The sequence below is a fragment of the Takifugu rubripes genome, chromosome 13, assembly GCF_901000725.2.
Source record: "Takifugu rubripes chromosome 13, fTakRub1.2, whole genome shotgun sequence".
Classification (NCBI taxonomy): domain Eukaryota; kingdom Metazoa; phylum Chordata; class Actinopteri; order Tetraodontiformes; family Tetraodontidae; genus Takifugu; species Takifugu rubripes.
This window is the reverse complement of record NC_042297.1, coordinates 13,884,336-13,901,909: the sequence shown is the minus strand read 5'-3', so window position 1 is coordinate 13,901,909 and position 17,574 is coordinate 13,884,336. Positions and strand designations below refer to the sequence as shown.

At 45.3% G+C, this 17,574-nt stretch overlaps 1 protein-coding gene and 1 non-coding gene across 2 annotated transcripts in view; both read right to left on the bottom strand.

Moving 5' to 3' along the window:
* Positions 1 to 68: 68 nt before the first annotated feature.
* trnah-gug (transfer RNA histidin (anticodon GUG)) lies at positions 69 to 140 on the bottom strand. The gene has a single exon. It is a non-coding gene; the product is annotated as a tRNA-His (tRNA).
* Positions 141 to 828: 688 nt separating this feature from the next.
* neo1a (neogenin 1a) overlaps positions 829 to 17,574 on the bottom strand; it is a 106,220-nt gene continuing 89,474 nt past the window's right edge. Inside the window, 17 exon segments of the mRNA XM_029845799.1 lie at positions 829 to 2,810; positions 3,388 to 3,524; positions 3,787 to 4,074; positions 4,763 to 4,930; positions 5,164 to 5,256; positions 5,606 to 5,850; positions 5,934 to 6,072; positions 6,152 to 6,220; positions 6,440 to 6,472; positions 6,824 to 7,018; positions 7,109 to 7,216; positions 7,597 to 7,735; positions 10,261 to 10,493; positions 12,485 to 12,580; positions 13,272 to 13,466; positions 13,550 to 13,660; positions 15,535 to 15,679. Coding sequence (XP_029701659.1) covers positions 2,724 to 2,810; positions 3,388 to 3,524; positions 3,787 to 4,074; positions 4,763 to 4,930; positions 5,164 to 5,256; positions 5,606 to 5,850; positions 5,934 to 6,072; positions 6,152 to 6,220; positions 6,440 to 6,472; positions 6,824 to 7,018; positions 7,109 to 7,216; positions 7,597 to 7,735; positions 10,261 to 10,493; positions 12,485 to 12,580; positions 13,272 to 13,466; positions 13,550 to 13,660; positions 15,535 to 15,679 — 2,481 coding nt within the window. The 3' untranslated portion in view covers positions 829 to 2,723.

Sequence of the window (17,574 nt, the reverse complement as noted above, 5' to 3'; positions counted from 1 at the left end):
CACGAGTTGACTTTCCAGACATTCAAGATTCAAAATTAACTCCCTTTGCCGTGCGAGGGATTTATCCCTGCCGTGACCCGGATTCGAACCGGGGTTGCTGCGGCCACAACGCAGAGTACTAACCACTATACGATCACGGCGAGCTACCGGGAGATGTCGGTGGCAGCCGATCCTGGCACATCTGTCTGACTAGTTTAATGTTGTTGGACAGTAGCGTTACTAATATTCAGTTATTCAGGGACAGCGTATGAAACTTGCGGGTTTGCTTAGGCTTTATAAACTCCCTTTGCCTGTTAGCAGCATAACTCGCAAAGCTATTAACGGATTTTCATCAAATTTTAAGGAAATGTTGATCATATAACGAAGGAACAGCTGCTTGATTCGGTGAAGTGGCAGACTCCGGAGGAACCTACCTTTGATCTTCCAAAAAATAAAATAAAAAAATGTCAAGGGGCTGTGAACATCATTAACCTTGTAATGACTACTGCTTTATATATACGCTATACTGTGGACACTATGGTCACATTAATGATCTATCCTGACAATTACTGTCTGCTTATTTCATCATAACTCACAGGAAGCCAGTCACAGGTTAGTTTTGGTCAAATGAAGCATCCCGAGTAAAATTAGACTGATGATCACATCACAATTGCAGCACATCTTGAAGATACATTCTATAGTAGTACTTTAAATAAAGGTTCATGAATTTAAATAATAAAAATATTTTTCATCAGTATTCACAGGTTGTTTTTTTCAAAACTTGTGTGATGATGTAATTAACTGATCAATAACTTTTTTTGTGAGTGTGGCAAAAAGAAGACGAGCAGAAACATGTCCTTTGTTAGTATTCATAATAGTTCGTATACACAATGTATAGGAGCACCAATAAAAAAAACATCTTTTTTTCCCCAAACAGTTTTTTCCAACATTTTTTAAAAAGCCACAGATTTTGTTGTTTTTTTTCTCTACAGAAAGCAAAGAAAAGCTCTGTACAACGAACAAGCGACAACAGAATTCCTCATCATGGTCTGCAAGTCAACATTTTGGACGCTCACATTCATTTCATCTCTAAAGCGGAAATTAATATCTTAAAAAGAAAACGAGAGCAGCTGCCTGCTGTTACCTATGACACTACGTTGCACAAACAGCTTTCCATATTTAAAACACAAGATATGTAAGAAATGTACTTTTCAAAAGTTGTGAAAAAGTGCAATACAGATTCAACTGTTTACAACTCAATAGATTATTTTCCCAACGGATATTCGGTCCTTTTTTTTTCTCCCCTTGTTGCGTCTTTTCCCCACAAAAAAAAGTGTTCCTTGTTTGTATCGTAGCTTAAATCTCACACAGTTATGCTGACATTCATGAAAATGGTTTATGAAAAACGTGGTATTCACTAAAGTAGAGGAAATGACCATGATTGTGACAATTTCTTTGGGTAAAAGGGTTCTGAAAATAACGATTTTTCCTTTGCTTTTTCTTTTTAGTGTGTAAAACAACCGTTTGTTTTTCTTTGTACAAAAAAAAATCTGGGAGTCTCAATCAAAGGCCGACATCTTTGCATCCTGACAGATTTGTAAATGATCCGCGGCGTCCCAATGAAGAACAGCAGGAGAACACAGCAGACACTCCGCCATGGGAAGATGAACGTGTGATTCAGCAGCACAGATGTCTGAAAACATTTTTTTTTTTTTTTTTATTCATCCAACAGAACTCGATCAGAAGTCTGGATCAGCACCACGGATCCTCGCCCAGGGAGAGCCGAGCCACCTCAGCCGCCCCACATGCAAACCTGTTGCTAAGGCTTTTTAAACGGAGCTCCCACACAAAAAAACATGGCTGTAAATCTGAGGTTTCAACAGAAAAAAAACTGCACGAAACCAGTAAAAACCAAGTTGGAGAAGAGCGCAGGGTTTAATTTCATGAAGCTCATCCCTCCACTTATTTCTATTCCCAAATAATATTAATGAAATGCAAGAAAACATCAAAAGAATGAGGCAGTTTTAAAAAAAAAAGACAACATATGTACAGGTTTAGAAGTATATGTGTGTAAAAAATAATACAATATGATAGAAAATAATAAAAAATCATGACAATATATGAACAACAGAGGGGTAAAAACAATTGCTGGAGGCTTTTAAAGAAGGAAGGGGCTGAGATCCAATGTTCACATCGCTGAAACAGCCCGACAGATTTACAAAATGCACAAAAACCCCACGAAACAAACACTGCGTGTAGACCTGTGCTGCATGAAAACCAGCAGATTTTTGGACTTTTGACAATGAATCAACCTCAACTCGCGTGAGCGCTCGCACATAATGTGAGAAAATATCAAAACAAACGACAGTATAACTTTTTGCCAAGGAAAAAAATTCACAATCTTCCAGTTGACCAATGTTTCAAAGTTCATTGTCTCTAAGAACGGTTCTTCATAAAAAGATGAAGCTTTTTCTTCCCTCTCATGGCAATCTCCTTCCTGAGATTGAGCAAGGTAAGCCGAAAAAAGTTCACAAGTTTCAGTCTGGAGGTTTTTTTTTTGTTTGCGGGGGGGGGGGGGGGGGAGTTGATGTGGCACAAGATGCCTCTTTTTGTGTCCACCGGCCTCTGGATCCCAACGTTTATGCTCATTGTGTTGTTTTTTGACCGTGTGTGTGCGTGTCTTTGTGTGTGTATGACAGCATAAATGACGATCTGCGCGTGTGGGTGTCTGTTTGGGTGTGTGTTCATGGGGCTGTGGTGATGGCGTTCAGGTCCTTCATCAAGCCCTCCAGGTGGGCCATCTCCTCTGTCAACTCGTCTGGCTCGTAGCTCTGAGGGAGAGGAACAGGGTTACTGCGGGGGGCGGGGGAGGGACAGGGGGGAAGGGAGGCAAGCACCTGGAGGGGGGAGGAGAAGAGAGGAGAGGAGAGGAGAGGAAAGGAGGAGAGGGTCAGTTAGGGATCTTTCGCAGAGGAAGGGGGAGTTGTATGAGTGGGATGAAGCGAGCTGGGCAATGGAGGTCAGAGGAACTGATGTGATGAAGGCAACAAGCATAAAGCAGAACAAGAACAAAAGAGAAGGCCACCAACAACCAATCAAGAATTAGGACGCACGGATCAATGACGGCACAAAAAACATAATCATTCCAGCAATGGGGGATTGTTAAGATTAAATTATTTGAATGATCAAAACGCAGCCGCCACACAAAATGGGGAGAGTGACGTTTGGAAAGAATAAAAAAAGAGAGAAAGAACAAACAGAAAACATGGTTAAAACACCTCTGGTTCAAACTACATCATCGAGTGTCCAAACAAAACCTGACGTGAGTTTGGGAGAAAAGTGCAATTTGACTACTTTTACAAAACAATCTGTGTTGCTAAACGCACCGCAGGGGGGCGCTATACTCACATTGTCGACGTCTTCCAGCATCTTGCTGGTCTCTGGCACGTCGGGGGCGTTGGGCACAGAGACGAGCATAGGTGTCCGTGTCCTTCCTAGCGTTCCGATGGAGGCCGTTTTAACAACATGGGGGTGCGTGGGAGGCCCTGAAAGTGACACATGCATGGAAATGTCCAACTGTCAGTGAAGGCAACACTATCAGTATCCTGTGTACATGCACAAAACTGATGATGGTTGACAATTGTTCTGTCTACAAAAAAACATTATTTGTATAATAAATATAATAATATACTACGTTTGACAGCTGATTCATTAGTAAACTACTTTCTTGATTAAACAATAAAAAATATATAATTCCTGAAGCCCTGCCAACAATACAATTCTTAATATTTGCACGTTTGTGCTAACCAGTCTGAGCCAGCAGAGGCGTGCTTGGCAGGGCCGACGACTCATATGATGGATGGCTGCTGCCTGGGATGGCGGGAACAGCAAAACTCTTGAGCGGGTGGGCATGGGCGTGCGGGTGGGCAGGGCGGTGGGGCGGAAGGTTGCTGGAGTAACTGGGCTCCTCTTCTGTGGTGGTGGAGCCATGGTAGCTCCCCTCGGGGTCAACCATGATCTCCGATGGGCAGGAGGCCTGAGAGGAGGTGGTGGCTGGAGGCAGGGGCTCTGCACTTGGGGTATTCCTCACAGATTCTGGGGGATAAGGGGGGCAAAGAGGAGTTTACAAGTCCTTACAGTCATCTTTTTTCCCCTTGCAAAAGCCTTCATAACAAGAGTAATAAAAAAGAGTGAAGTCTCCATAATAGGGGGTTGCAGGTTGTATAACTTTGAGTTCCAGCGCCATCAGACGGTGCTGTTGAGCAACACACAACATGAGCAATAATTCTGTTTCCCATACTCTTCCATCTAGTCTCGAGTATGCAGTACCTGTTTCGTATTTACAGTGTTGTGAGGCCTTTTAGTCACAAGCAGATTAAAGCTGTATTTAAAGGCACATCAGGCTTTCAGTACCATTGGAACCAGTCATCGAGTAGGAAATAATCACTGGCCTGAAATGTGGTTTCAGATGTGATGCACGAATCCTAAGTTTGTATTGTAAATGGTTCTGGATTAGTAATAACAGGGTGATTTACCATTTGTGTCAGCTCACATGCTGTTATTGACAATTCCACTCACATCTCTCCTCCATTTCTTGGTTTTTCTATTGCACATATACCTGATTTATTTCCAGGGAGTATGGATATATGTTTTTAAATACAGAGGTCAGAAAAAAAGGTTTAAAAACATAATAATGTAGCAAGATGGCAGCTGCACACAAATGAACGACAAATGAATGAATGTGACAGCTGTGCCTCTTCTGTCCAGCAGGTGGCAGTCTCACCTGTCGAATCCACCCTGTCAAGATGGATGGGGGTGGCGCAGGCGTGAGGGCGTGGGTGACAACTGCCCTGGTGGTAGAAGTAGCTGCGTGTTGGTGAGGCCAGGCTGCCCATGTGATAATGGTGGTGATGGTTATCAAGAGAATGGATGGGGTGAGCACTAATCACAGCTGCAAATGGAGATGGACACGGACGCACAGACACGGGACACGTTAGACCAGCTACAGACACGAAGAGACACGGGCATGCACACAAGTGTTACTCATAAATAAAAAAAATAATCAAAATAAATGCAAAGCCAAAATGGAGTCATGGGATGAGGAACACTGGGAGTCGGTGGTGTAATTTAGTTCATTTTAGAATTTAAATTTCACCTGTCACTTGAAAAGACAGAAAGACTTACGCTGGGGCGGCTGCGCATCAAAAGGCATCATCATTTTAGGCCTCATCCCCCGTCGACCTGCTAGTGTAGACATGCTGTCCTCTGACTCGTGGCCTAAAAGGTACGGTGGAAACCAGCCAATCAGAACGAGCTCCTATTCTACTGTTTATTTCACTGTCTTCCATCAGCTGTTGCCATTCTTTTAAACTTGACTTGATGTTACGCTCCTGTTTCCTGTGTGTTGTTTCCTGTGTGTTTTTAGTAGCAGCACTGACACCACGAGAAATGAGCATGAAAAGCATGAAATGTTTTTGCATGAAGGTTGATGGCAAATGGGACATTTTCCACTTGTGATCCAAGGAAACTCCTATTTTTTTTTTTAAAAGAAAGAACTTTATTGTCTGCCAGAGTAATAACGCATGTGAGCGCTGGCAGGTGCGGTTGGGGGGGGTCGGACACTAACCACGGTAGGAGTTGCGCCTCTGCTGCAGGTGGGGGTTGTTGTCGAGGCCACTGTCAGCCGGCGTGATGTCCTGCGAGGTCCGAGGGATGGGGGTCTCCGTCATAACCGGGTTGGGGTCAGGCGACTTGTCCATGGGCTTGAGCTCCAGCCTCTCGTGGTGGATCCAAAGATCAGGGGGCTTCAGGTCTTTGGAGTTTCCTTTGTACTTGTGGGAGCCGTTTGATGACTTTGAGGCGGCGCGTTTTCTACCGGAGCAGAAGGAGAAGAAGAGAAGACTGAGAACGTGGAAGAATCGGAGTTGGAGAGAGGAAGCGGTGTGACGAGTTACTTTTTCTGATGGGATGTGGTGCGGCGCGTACACAGGAAGGCCCCCACCACCACCAGAATGATGGTGAACGCTCCGACAGAGATGATGATGACGATGACCAGGATGTGGCTCTCACTGGTGCCTCCGACACCAGATTTACCTGAGGAGAGGAGGGCTGCTGGGTTAGACTGGCGCGTCTCTGCCCCAGTATGTCGACAAAGGATTTAAAGGGATCTTACCAACAGCAGTTGAGGGATCTTGGGGGTGCTGGTTTCCAGAAGGTCCTGGCTTTGGTGGGAGATTGGAAGCTGTTTAAAAAGGGAAAAATACACGTCCTTTATTTGTGGTCACATTTATTCTGTCAGACGACAGATGATTGTCTTGTTTTCTTCTACAAGCAGAAAAAAACAAAAGACTGAGGATCTGGCAGCCGGATTTTCATCAGTCCAGGAGATGATGAAAATCTTTAGAGCAGCACAGGGTGCAGAGACGGCACTGACAGATAAAACTAAGGAGGGAGAATTTACCTTGGTCATTAGCCATTTTGTCAGTGGACTCGGCTTAACAGGCCAGAGGAGAGCAGGGAGGGAGAGACAATAAAAAGCAAAAAACAAGTTAGCTGAAAGAGGAGCGGGAGAGATAGAGACAGAGCAAGAGGTGGGGAGTGTGAGGAGGGGAGGACGGATGGGCAGAAACCAGACAGATGGTCAGAAAAACATACACAGCCAAGCTGATGTTTAAAGGCGAGCGGTTAGACGCACGGATTTCAGTTGAAATGATCAATAAACTGTACTGATCCAACAGGAGGAGGCTGGAGTGCCCGTGTACAAATGTTCTAGTGGTTAGAAGATGGAACATTTGTACCGACGAATGGAATCAAGTCGGCCTAAAGAACGGCCCCTCGGTCTTACTCTTAGGAGTGCGGAAGTGCACGGCCTCAGACATGGGCCCCATGCCCTTCGAGTTCCGCGCCTGGATCTTGAAGTAGTAGGTGGTGTCCAGGGTCAGCTCCTGGATCTGGTGAGTCAGGCGGTTTCCCACCACTGGCTCGATCACCCAGTCGTGATCCTCGGCGTTAACGTCGGTGCTGTAGTAGATGATGTAACCTGCGTCAGAAAAGCACATCCGCTCAGCCTCACATGACCCGGACAAACGTGGGCGATGTCATTGCCAGATGTCTCCAGGACGCCACTCACCCGTGATCTTCCCATTGGCCTCGGAGGGCGGCTGCCAGTTGATGATGATGGTGCGAGGCTTGTTCTCTTTGCTCACCACAGTCACGTCTTTGGGCGAGGAGCTGGGAACTGAGACAGGACGTCTGTTCAGAACAATGTCGACACACTTTAACACACACACACACACCCCTGGCTAAGCAACTCCTTTACTCAATCTACTCAGGTTTATTTGTTTCTCAGGTGGAGACGCCAGGCAAAAGGAGGGAAAATCAAGAAAAAAAAGTATAAAAGAAGAAATTCTGTCTCCTGGACAGAATTCTTGGTGCTTTCCTTCCTCCTCTGCTGCGGCAGCCATGAATTTAGATTCTGCCATCACCAAATATGCAGCAGGTTATCATCTGTATTCATCTCCTGAGGAAGAAACGTGAGAACACCCCTCCCAGCCAGCCAGGGGATTCTTCCACCGAGCATGTTTCTCTGTGTTTGTGTAATTTCACGTGTGCTCCTACTGGTCTCAAAGGTGGTGCCCTGTGCCGTCATGCTCCACGTGCTGGTGCGCCGGCCTCTGGTCAACATGACAGAGAATTCGTACAGCGTGTTGGGCTTCAAACCCGTCACCATGTAGTTCAGGCTGGTGGTGTTGGCCATCTGGGGGGGAGACAGGAAAAGCTACGTGTCAGTGTGGCACACGCGCTTTGTTGTTTTTATTTCACTTAAAATGACAAAATGGATTATTTATGTTTTCTCTATTCCTAATACGTAACCTTGATTTGAATTAGACTCCCAAAAGGGGAGAAATAACTGTGGAGAAATACTCGTGCCCTCAATTGCAAGGTCAGGTTTTCTTTTCTTTCTTTTTTTTATATCTTCGTCTCTTTTTTCCACAGACAGTCACATGCGTGTCGTGCAGAGTTCAGAATAAATTATACAGAATGACCACAGAGTTGAACCAGAACATTTTGATGCTCCATCATGTCTGGGGAAAAAGACACAAACAAAGAAAAAACAGGGCTGCACAAACACTCAGCTATTCTAAATACGCTAAGCTAATGACCACAGTGAAAACCAGAATGCTTACACACACAAAAGTGGCCCTCGACATGCTTACTGCATCAGAACGCTGACATTAGTCAGCAAATTTTTAAAAGCTTCAGTTATGTAAGCGTTCATCAAGATTTGTGCTGGCAGGACAAACAGGCGGCGCGGCTTAAGCTAGCTGGGGTTGAGGCAGCAGCCATTTAGGTGCTAACAGCCCTATCTATAACGTTTGCGTGCTTCTACGGGAGGAGCTGTGCTCCACTGGGGGCTGTCAAACAGAGGGCAGTGGGATGGGGGGGGGTACGCAAAAGCTTAATTTGGTACAAGCATGCTGCTAGCTTGAGAGTGTCTCTTCAATAATGCACGTGTGTCTGGCTGGACTTGAGAAGCGAGAACTTTAAGAAGAGCAGCACTGTTGTGAAGGCGTCAGACTGGGCTCCAGTACAGCTATACTGGTGTGTTGTGTCTAACTGTGGTGATAAGAAGCACCAAAGGATGATAACGTTTATATAGTGAATTTAATTAATAAAACAGAAATATAATACGCTGGAAGAACCCTTTAATTGAGGCAACAACACGAGAGGGAGGATTACAGCATCTAATACTTACAAAAGGTTCATCTGTGCATGTGGGTGTGTCTGTTTTGATAAAACTTATCCGTCTGTTCTGAACTGACTATACAGAGAACACCCCATCAGGCCTCCACTGTTATCCAGTGCTGTTTGCCTTGTCCTTGTTGAATAATTTATCAGGAAAGGCAGACCTTTATCTGAGCTCTGCTCGGTCACAAATCCTGAACACACACATGCACAAACACACGCAGATAAGTGATCATCGCAATTAAACCTCAGGTCAATGACAAGAGCCTGTGCACTGTGACTCACCACCTATATATTTTAAAGGCTGTTTATATTGCACAAGTATGTCCAATGTGACAGCTCTCACTCGAACGCAGCCACGTTTTTCAGGCCATGAGCAGGTTGGAGATTTAAAAAACTATATTTATTTTATCATCTTGTTGAAATTCCTCAAATGTGTGTGTGTCCTTTGACTTCTGACAGCAGTTTTGAACCAGGAAATGGAGGATGGAGATGGATCGATGAGGCCCTAACAGTGTGGTTTGTCCCTTATCTACCTTTAGAAGGTATTGAAAGGAATCCAACCTGCAGCTCCTCTGATGCACTCAGTCATTATAGCGAGCCTTTCCAATAACTCAGTGAAGCTGTTACAGTTTAATTAAACCACTCCATCTCTATGCTCGGTCAGACAACCTTTATGAGGAACGGAGGGCAAAGATATAATGTTACACCCTACACCTCCGCAATCATCTAAAGGTCTGGTTAATATCTAGGAGTCGCTTAATAGGAGTTCATTAAACCTAGCGCCTGATTTAAAGACTTCCTCCAGGAAAACTGGGTTTTTGTCTGTGCTGTGCTGCAAAAATAAGGATGGAAGTACTGTAATGCAGGAGTAAAATAATCAGCGTGATGCTGCGAGTGTGCTCGGCAGCAGCAGCAGCTGCTGGGGGAATACCATTTTTATCATCGCATGACGTAGCTTCTGAGTTTTTTAGATGCTCGCGGCGCCGGTGATGGGATCCCGCTGCACACAAGCTGCACACTGTATGAAAGGCAGATGTCTGTATTGACCTGAATCTGCTGTCAATAAATGGCCAAGCAGAGCTGAGGCGAAGCAGAAAACCAGGAGTGGCTCTTTACCCAACACCTTAAAATAGTCTTGACTGAAATAGCAGAACTCTGGTGTTTGAAGAATACAGAACCAAAATGACAACAAAAGCATCACGGGACAAGATTTTGTGCAGTGCACGGCAATTCACGCTCTCAAAACCCCCGGAGAACCATCCAGCTCTGCGTCTTTGGTGGCTCCAGGTATCAGAAGGTTCCTCCTGAACTGAGCGTCACCACATTTTCAAACTGAATTATTTATCACGTTTAATTAAAATGAACAATATAAGTAATCACCAGGATGACCGCCGACCTGGGACGGTTTGCCATGTCAGGAAAAACATTTGATTTCAAACTAACAGAACAAAGCACCTTCCTCTGTAAAGGAATGCTTTTAACTACAGAAATGTACTTCCTGAACGGAGGAGAAACACAACGAGAATGTCTCACCTTCACTTTGGTGTTGGCAGGAATGTTGGTCTTCCAGCGGACGGTGTAGAAGCGATTGTCGGTGATCTTCTGGCTCTTGTGCAGAGTGTTGTCGGCCCAGCTCACCTTGATGGTGTCATGACTCAGCACGGAGGCCTGAACACCCACGGGTGGCATCATGGGAGAGGGGTCTGGTACTGGGGTGTATGGAGCATGGAAGAGTTCGTAGAAGTCAACATCAGGGTCTATGGGATCTGCATGTGAGGCAGAAAGCCCGCATGCATGCACACAAATTAAAATGACCAAAATTAAAACATAAAAGAGAAGCGTGGTGTGGAGGACCAGGCACGTGGAGTGAAAACAGGACACGGGGAGGAAAAGTACGGTTAATGGTTAAAATGAAGGACGACGACGTGGGAGGAAGATAAAGGTAACGCAAAGTATGACAGGGATGGGGTCGGGAAGGGTGAAGAGAAAGAAAAAGAGAGATTCTATTAGAAAAACAGACACACATAAAACAGACTCTACACAGGAAGTACCTACAGTCTTGTCGGCTACACAGAAGCTACTGTGGTGCTCTATCAAATAGCTAGCGTTGCTCTACAGAGAGACAGGAAGAGAGACTCCATTTATGAGAGAAGATTACAGCAAATGGAAAACTGGAGTGCAGTCAGACACCCACAATCCTGAAGCCTATGTGTGAACATGCACATAAAACGCACTGACCCGCTATCAGCTCAGGGAGCCAACAGAGAATGAGGCTAACGCTGAGTCCATAAAAGAAGAGAACACACCGGAACATCTGCCTGTTCTAAGAGTAATGAATACGAGGCTCACCGTGTCCTTCAAAACTGCTGCAAGGATCTTTAATTAGGAAGCGGAAGAGGAGATGCTGCTTCTGCTCTCTGAATTAGTATTATTGCAGCTCCATTTCATTTCAACATTACGGATTTATTGATGTTTCCTCCTTTATTCGGATGTACAGCACCCAATAACAGTCAGATAAGGGATAAAAAGCCTCATTCCTTTATCACATTTCATTACATTATATTTCAAAAAGGAAATGCACACTTTTCCCTGGCAGCAATGGAGGTCATCAGGTAGTTAGTAAACTGAAGGTCAGCTCAGTAACATAATACAAATGTGTATCTTGGAAATGTCTGAAAGACTCAAACATGCAGCCCAGCACTTGAAAATGATGAATGATGTTTACTATCTTGTGCAACTGGTGTGTGTTTGCGTGCCACTCATGGTGACGCTCCTTGACCACTTGTTGCTCTTGTCGTCTGTTCCTGCCCTCACATTTCCCCCCTCAGTTCTATTCAGCTGCCTTCGCTCAGCGTGGATGAGTTTGTTGGGTTCAGGCTGCATCTCTTTCTCAGCCTGGGAGAACAGACGTCTCTGCTCGTAGAGATTCTCCTCTTTTCCGGAATTTTCCCTTCAGATGTCATCAGTGCAAATTCAGCCCCGCACTTCCGCAGCCTAAGTTCACCAAGTTTCTCCTCAGTTTTCTTTTTTTTCTAAAAGTAAAAGTACTATGTAGGTCAGCTCGTCTTTTTAATCCCGACTTGAACAAACTGGCAGGAACGGAACGCGCCCCAGAGGATTCCGCAGCAGACGACGGTGGTGGGCTTTGGTTCTGCTTTGAGCGGAACGTTTGGATCTGACGGAGGGTTGCCAGAGCCACCACGGGGGGTCTGAGAGCACACAGCCTGTGTGTGTGTGTGTGTGTGTGTGTATGTGTGTGTGAGGAAGCAGAGTACATCAAGAGAGAAGTGTACAGTATGACAGTGCGCATATGCACTGCCGCCCCCCCCGGAAGCTTGCAGACGTGACTCGTGTCATAATGCGACCCCCCTACTTGGGCTTGGTGCAGCAGCAGACACAAAATGGAGTGATCAAGGCTGAACGAGGATGTGGGAGGCTTGATGGGAGAACAGGGGGGTGCAGCCCATATTCCGGGGCACTCCAGGGTGCAATGGCTGGATGCCTTCTGATGGTGTCACCCAGGTAACGTGTGCCATGACTGGCAGCCTGCGTAGCGTCTGTCAGGCATTCTGGGTTCGGCTCTAACTTCAACTGTTCTAGTCTGAGATTAAGAGAATCGTGGGCCGTCTGGCTGTGAGGGGAGGGGCGAGATAGCCCAGTAACCTGCTATTTCCATGCTGATTGGAAGTTCAGACACGTTTTGATATGAAATTCGCTGGAATTAAAGACCAAAGAGAGATTGTGTGTAAAACCATACCCGACTGTGGCCTGGTGATGGCGCTCTCATACACAGGAATCCCTTCTCCCATGTTGTTGAAGGCCTTCAGGGTGATCACATAGTGGGAGCTGGGATCTGAGAGACACAGAGAGAGAATTCTAATCAACCCAAAAATCTTGAGTCTCTCGGTTATTAGAACAACGACTTGAATGCAATCAATCCTTCGACTGTGATTGTAATGAATGTAAAATTCTTCATTTCCCCACAGTCATTTTTATCCATAATCCATTTCTAGACGGCGGCTCTGATTACGGTGCTGTTGATTGTTCCATTAATTAAGGGCGCAGACAGAGTACGGCCTATGCAACGGATGCACGATTCCTCGGGAAGATTAAAGGCTGTAATTATGTCGCTCCTCGTGCTGGTATATCAACAATGCTTCATTATGAGACGGTTTCACCCAGATTCTCCAGAATTATTAAGCAGGTGTCGATGATAATTGACTAATCCTTTACAGGAAAATTTCAGTGAAACGAAAACGTGTCGTTGTTTGAAGAGGCGCGAGAAAAAACCCCAACGAGAGTCGGGTTTGTTCAAACATTTCTGACCTTTAATTATTGTAACCGCATTAGAGCTATTTGTGTAATTAGCGACTGAGGCGTGCGACGGAGAGGAGCTCATTAAAGCTCCTGATGAGGTGCAGTCAGACTGGCTTGATGCGTCTGAGCTTGTTTTAAATGGGACGATTGTGGAGACGTTTGGTTTAGGCTCCAGTCTTCAGATGGAGGCTAAAGTGTCACAGATCAAACCTGCTGTGTTTTCCTACCCAGGTTCTCGATGGTGTAATAGCGCTGCTTGTAGTCCACTTTGATGGTCTGAGAATGAGGACTGCCGATGCCATAACCGATGCTGTAGCCGCGCACCACGATGTCCTGGTTGTCCGGAGGCGTCCAGCTCACCACAATGCTGTTGACCAGTGGACGCACGTGCAGAGAACTGGGCTGGTTGGGGACGCGTGATTCTGGGGGGGGGGAAGGGGGGATTCCAGTGAGACACAAAATAAAGCGGATGATGAATGCTTCTCGGTTGGTCGGGGATTTTTACCATCCAGGTCACTCTCGAACGTCTCCGCTGTGGTCCATTCTGTAGCCGGGCCCGTCCCGTTCACCGTGATGGCTGAGACCCGGAAGGAGTACTCTGTTCCACGTTCCAGACCTGGACAAAAGTGAGGCAGATTCAGAGATTTTTGCTATCAGCACAGCAGCTTTTCTCACTACCCGCCTTTATAAAGTCACTTTGAACATGGGCGGAAGGTTGAAATGTTTCTTTTCACCCTGGTTTCGAAGCACAAATATAGATGTGGAATAGTTGTAGGAATTCTGGGAGAAAAAGCTGGACTGGTTCAGAAAAGGATCAAATGAAAGAATTTATAAAAAAAAGCAGCTCAGACAAGATATAAAACTACAAGACTAACGAGAGCAGGAAAAAAAACTTTCAGAATCTGCGATTCGTTCATATTTTAAAGCCACGTCTCCTTCAGAAAGAAGCGGTTCACTGCTGGGCGCCGCCTTTGGTCAGGAAGAGACGGGAACGCCTGCTGACAAATGATGCGTTGCTTTATTAATTTGCTGTAAAATGTTTCATCATTGTCACATTGTCCCACTTGCACGCTAATCCCGTCGCCTTCTCTCTGCAGCCGCTATTCTGGGCTGCCCCAGAGGGGAGGGGGGCAGCTTCTAAAGACTGCCTAACTACACATGCCTCCAAGGCTACAACGTCTCCTTTTAAATGCTGCAGAATCAACAAACACCCCTCTGTTTCGCTCCCCCTACACACAAGACTGTTCACAAAAATCAACTTTTAAGTGTGTATTCTCTTTGATGCGGCACACAGCGTGAGGATGGGCCACTTGAAAGTCGCGGAGACAACATCTAATATTAATCACCATTGCTGTGTCTCTGGTGATATTGTGCATATTTTGGCAGAAGCAGCGGGTGACGTGAAAGTGCAGAAGGCCCTGAAACTCCGCCCAAAGCTATTTAAATTCAATTCAGATGTTGACTGAAAGAAAAAGCATCAGGATTCACTCAAAACAACTTAGGACCTTCTTCTGATGAGGAGCAAAATATTAAATATTGCAGCACGCCTGACAGGGCGAAGTCTAACAAAAATACATCCAGCAGGGTTTGACAGCATAAAAGTTTTAACGTCTGCATCGAAATGCGTCATCGATGGTCTGCGCAGTTAAACTGTGTCAAATCAGTCAGAAATTCAGTGACCTTGTTTCGGCAGACTTCTAGAAAACAAAGAAATAAAGCTACAATATTCTGAGGATACAATTATTTAGGCCACAGAAGCTGGTGACTGAAGCATTTGCCCGCGGTGTAAATAACATTATCAGATTTCAACATTAAACATACTCCGACTGTAATTAGAATCCTTCCATACATCATCTGTGGCTGCTTCTCTCTTGTTCCGTTTTCTATTTAACCATCCAGAAGTGCCTCATTTTCTGTATCCATAAGCTACATTATGATTATCTATTGAGCGGAAAATCGCACCGTCTGGAACGAGCCTCCTCACACATCAGTGTGATACACCCCAGGGACTCACTGTGACAGTGTCATGTGGGGGCCGAAATACTTTCAGCTCTCTTAAGTTCGTATGTAAATGTGATGCTGCAGAACAACCTAATGAGTCTGTGTCTCCAACTAGATTTGCACGAGTTTAGCGATACATTAAAAAACAACAACTTTAATTAGGGTAAAATACCGATATGTGTAATCACAAGAGCGGAGCGAGTGTGTAGACTTTTTGGGGAGTGGGCTGCCAACACACAGAAAGAGCTGAATAAAAAGTGTTGACTCAAGGTGAATTTTAAATGCATTTCGCAGTCACAGGTGAACTGTGACTGTCAATCTCTGCTGGAGCCAGATGCGGATAATCAGATGTGAACTCGAGGTGGGAGGCTGCATGTGAAAAATGCACTGGGAGCCCAACACATTCAAACACGGTGTTCTCAACACATCAGGCCTTTTTTAGACTCTGGCTGCTAGCTGTGAGCTAAGGGCTGAGTCAGTCTCCATTACCACTGATGAGCATGAAAAGCTGGGTGCCGGAGGTGGAGTCGCTGGTTTCACTCCTTCGTGATCCTTTCCGGTATTTGATCTTGTAGTTGATGATCTCTCCGTTTTGGCTGTTCGGGGGTGGGGGCTGCCACCGGAGCATAATGCTCTGAAGGAAAACAAAGAAGAAATATAGATTAACATATGTGGAACCATCTGTTTTGGGCCTTCAGCCGTAAAGGTGTACTCCTCCTGACTGAACCAGTAGCATCACACCTTCTCCTGACAACTCGGTACAGCAAAAGCATCACACCCCCTCCAGCATTTCCTACCAGTTAAATACGTAAACAGTGTAAAATGCTCTCACACTGGTAAAGGCATCCAAAGTTATGTGCACACAGAGGGAGTTAAAGCGCCCATGACGACTCTCTCAAGAAACTGGTAACAAACTGTCTACTATAAGAGCTAGTGTTTCCACACGTCTGTGTTCCAGCTGCCTTTATAGAGTAGAATATAGCTGGCACTAGCAACACCTCATAGTCCGGTCTGACTAAGGCAAAATCCCCTCACACTGTTGTTTAGGGCTGTCCAATGAAACGTCTTCTCTGTGTGGACATAGTTAGCCGAACGCTAACACGAGCTAACGTTTTTATTCCCGTAGCTTGTGAGAGCTGGATGTTTTGAATCTATTTCTTATTTTTGAAGAAATGCATGAATATCCATGTTTCTTATGCCCACCATAACTGGCAAGGCAATGGATAGATCTATGGATCGATGGATAGATCAATGGATCGATAGATACTGTAGATGAGTGCCATATTTCTTTGTATTTTCTTTTCTTTATATATAGGAAGAAATTCATGTAGCTACAGCTGAAACATCCAAATGAAGGACTTTACTGACAGGCCCAGGAGGAATTGCACCAGCTTATTTACACCCGGCCGTGTGTGCGCATGCACGTGTATTTAAATAGAAACCAGGCAGGTAGCCCAGCGTGGGAGAGCAGTTAATTAACGCTTCCCCACTGTCTCCCTGATGCACAGAAGCCTGAAAACATGTAGAGGGCATACTGTAGAAACGCTCCTCCCCAGATGAGTCGAGGGAATTGCACAAATTAAATTTGTGTGGAGAGCGTTCAATTATTCCGCTGTTCTTATTACACCACCGTCCAGACGCGATATGCAGGCCCCTATTCTTCTTCCTGTTCTCCTTCATCAACCAAACCTGTTTAATTGACTTTAGAAGGAAATCACAGGGGAAGGTGAGATGGCAGGTGCCAAAATGTGGAAAAAGTGGCAAATAAGATCATGGAAATATAATTTTCAGACTGGGATTTAGGCGTTTTGTTTGACAGACACCAACGGGGCGGGTGAATGTGGAATGCATGTTGATTAGATGTTTCTCCAGCTCCATTTGGCAACGCAAATTACTTCACCATATAAATTCTCCAGACCTATACACTTGCAGCAGATTAATTGGCTTAATTGCTGTTTAGATACAAAATTAAACGCAGTAACAACAAAGACAAAGAAAAATTAGATGAGTAATTCCAATAAAAGAAGCCAGATGTTTGCTTCACCCATTTATTTTGCTTTGTCTGGGTCTAATTGAGGAGGGACAATTTCGCGCGAGCTGCTGTCGTCAGTGTTAGCGTTCGTGTTTTTTCTCCACAAATCTCTGCCGAGTATCCCTCAGCATGGGTGGCCAGTCCTCACTCAAGCTGGGAGTGTGTGATAGGATTGTCTACCATGGGTTTTTTCTAGCCAGTGTGCTTTGACAGTTCTCTCTCACTCTGGCATCGACCAGCAAAAAGGCTAAAAGCACCAGCCGCTGCTTTTGTAGTCGATGCACGCGCCCCGAGGTTTTCCGTATCTTCTCCCCTCCGCTGATCTCTGCGCTGGCCGTCTCACATGTGCTGAGTGAGTAGCACATATATCGAACTTAATTCATCATTTGGATGGACGTATGTACAATAAAGAGGCCAACGGCTGTCTGCTTGAAGATCAAATGGCTAAACAGAGAGGCAGTGGAGAGCGCTTTCCCCTTTTAATCACTTGTGAGTCC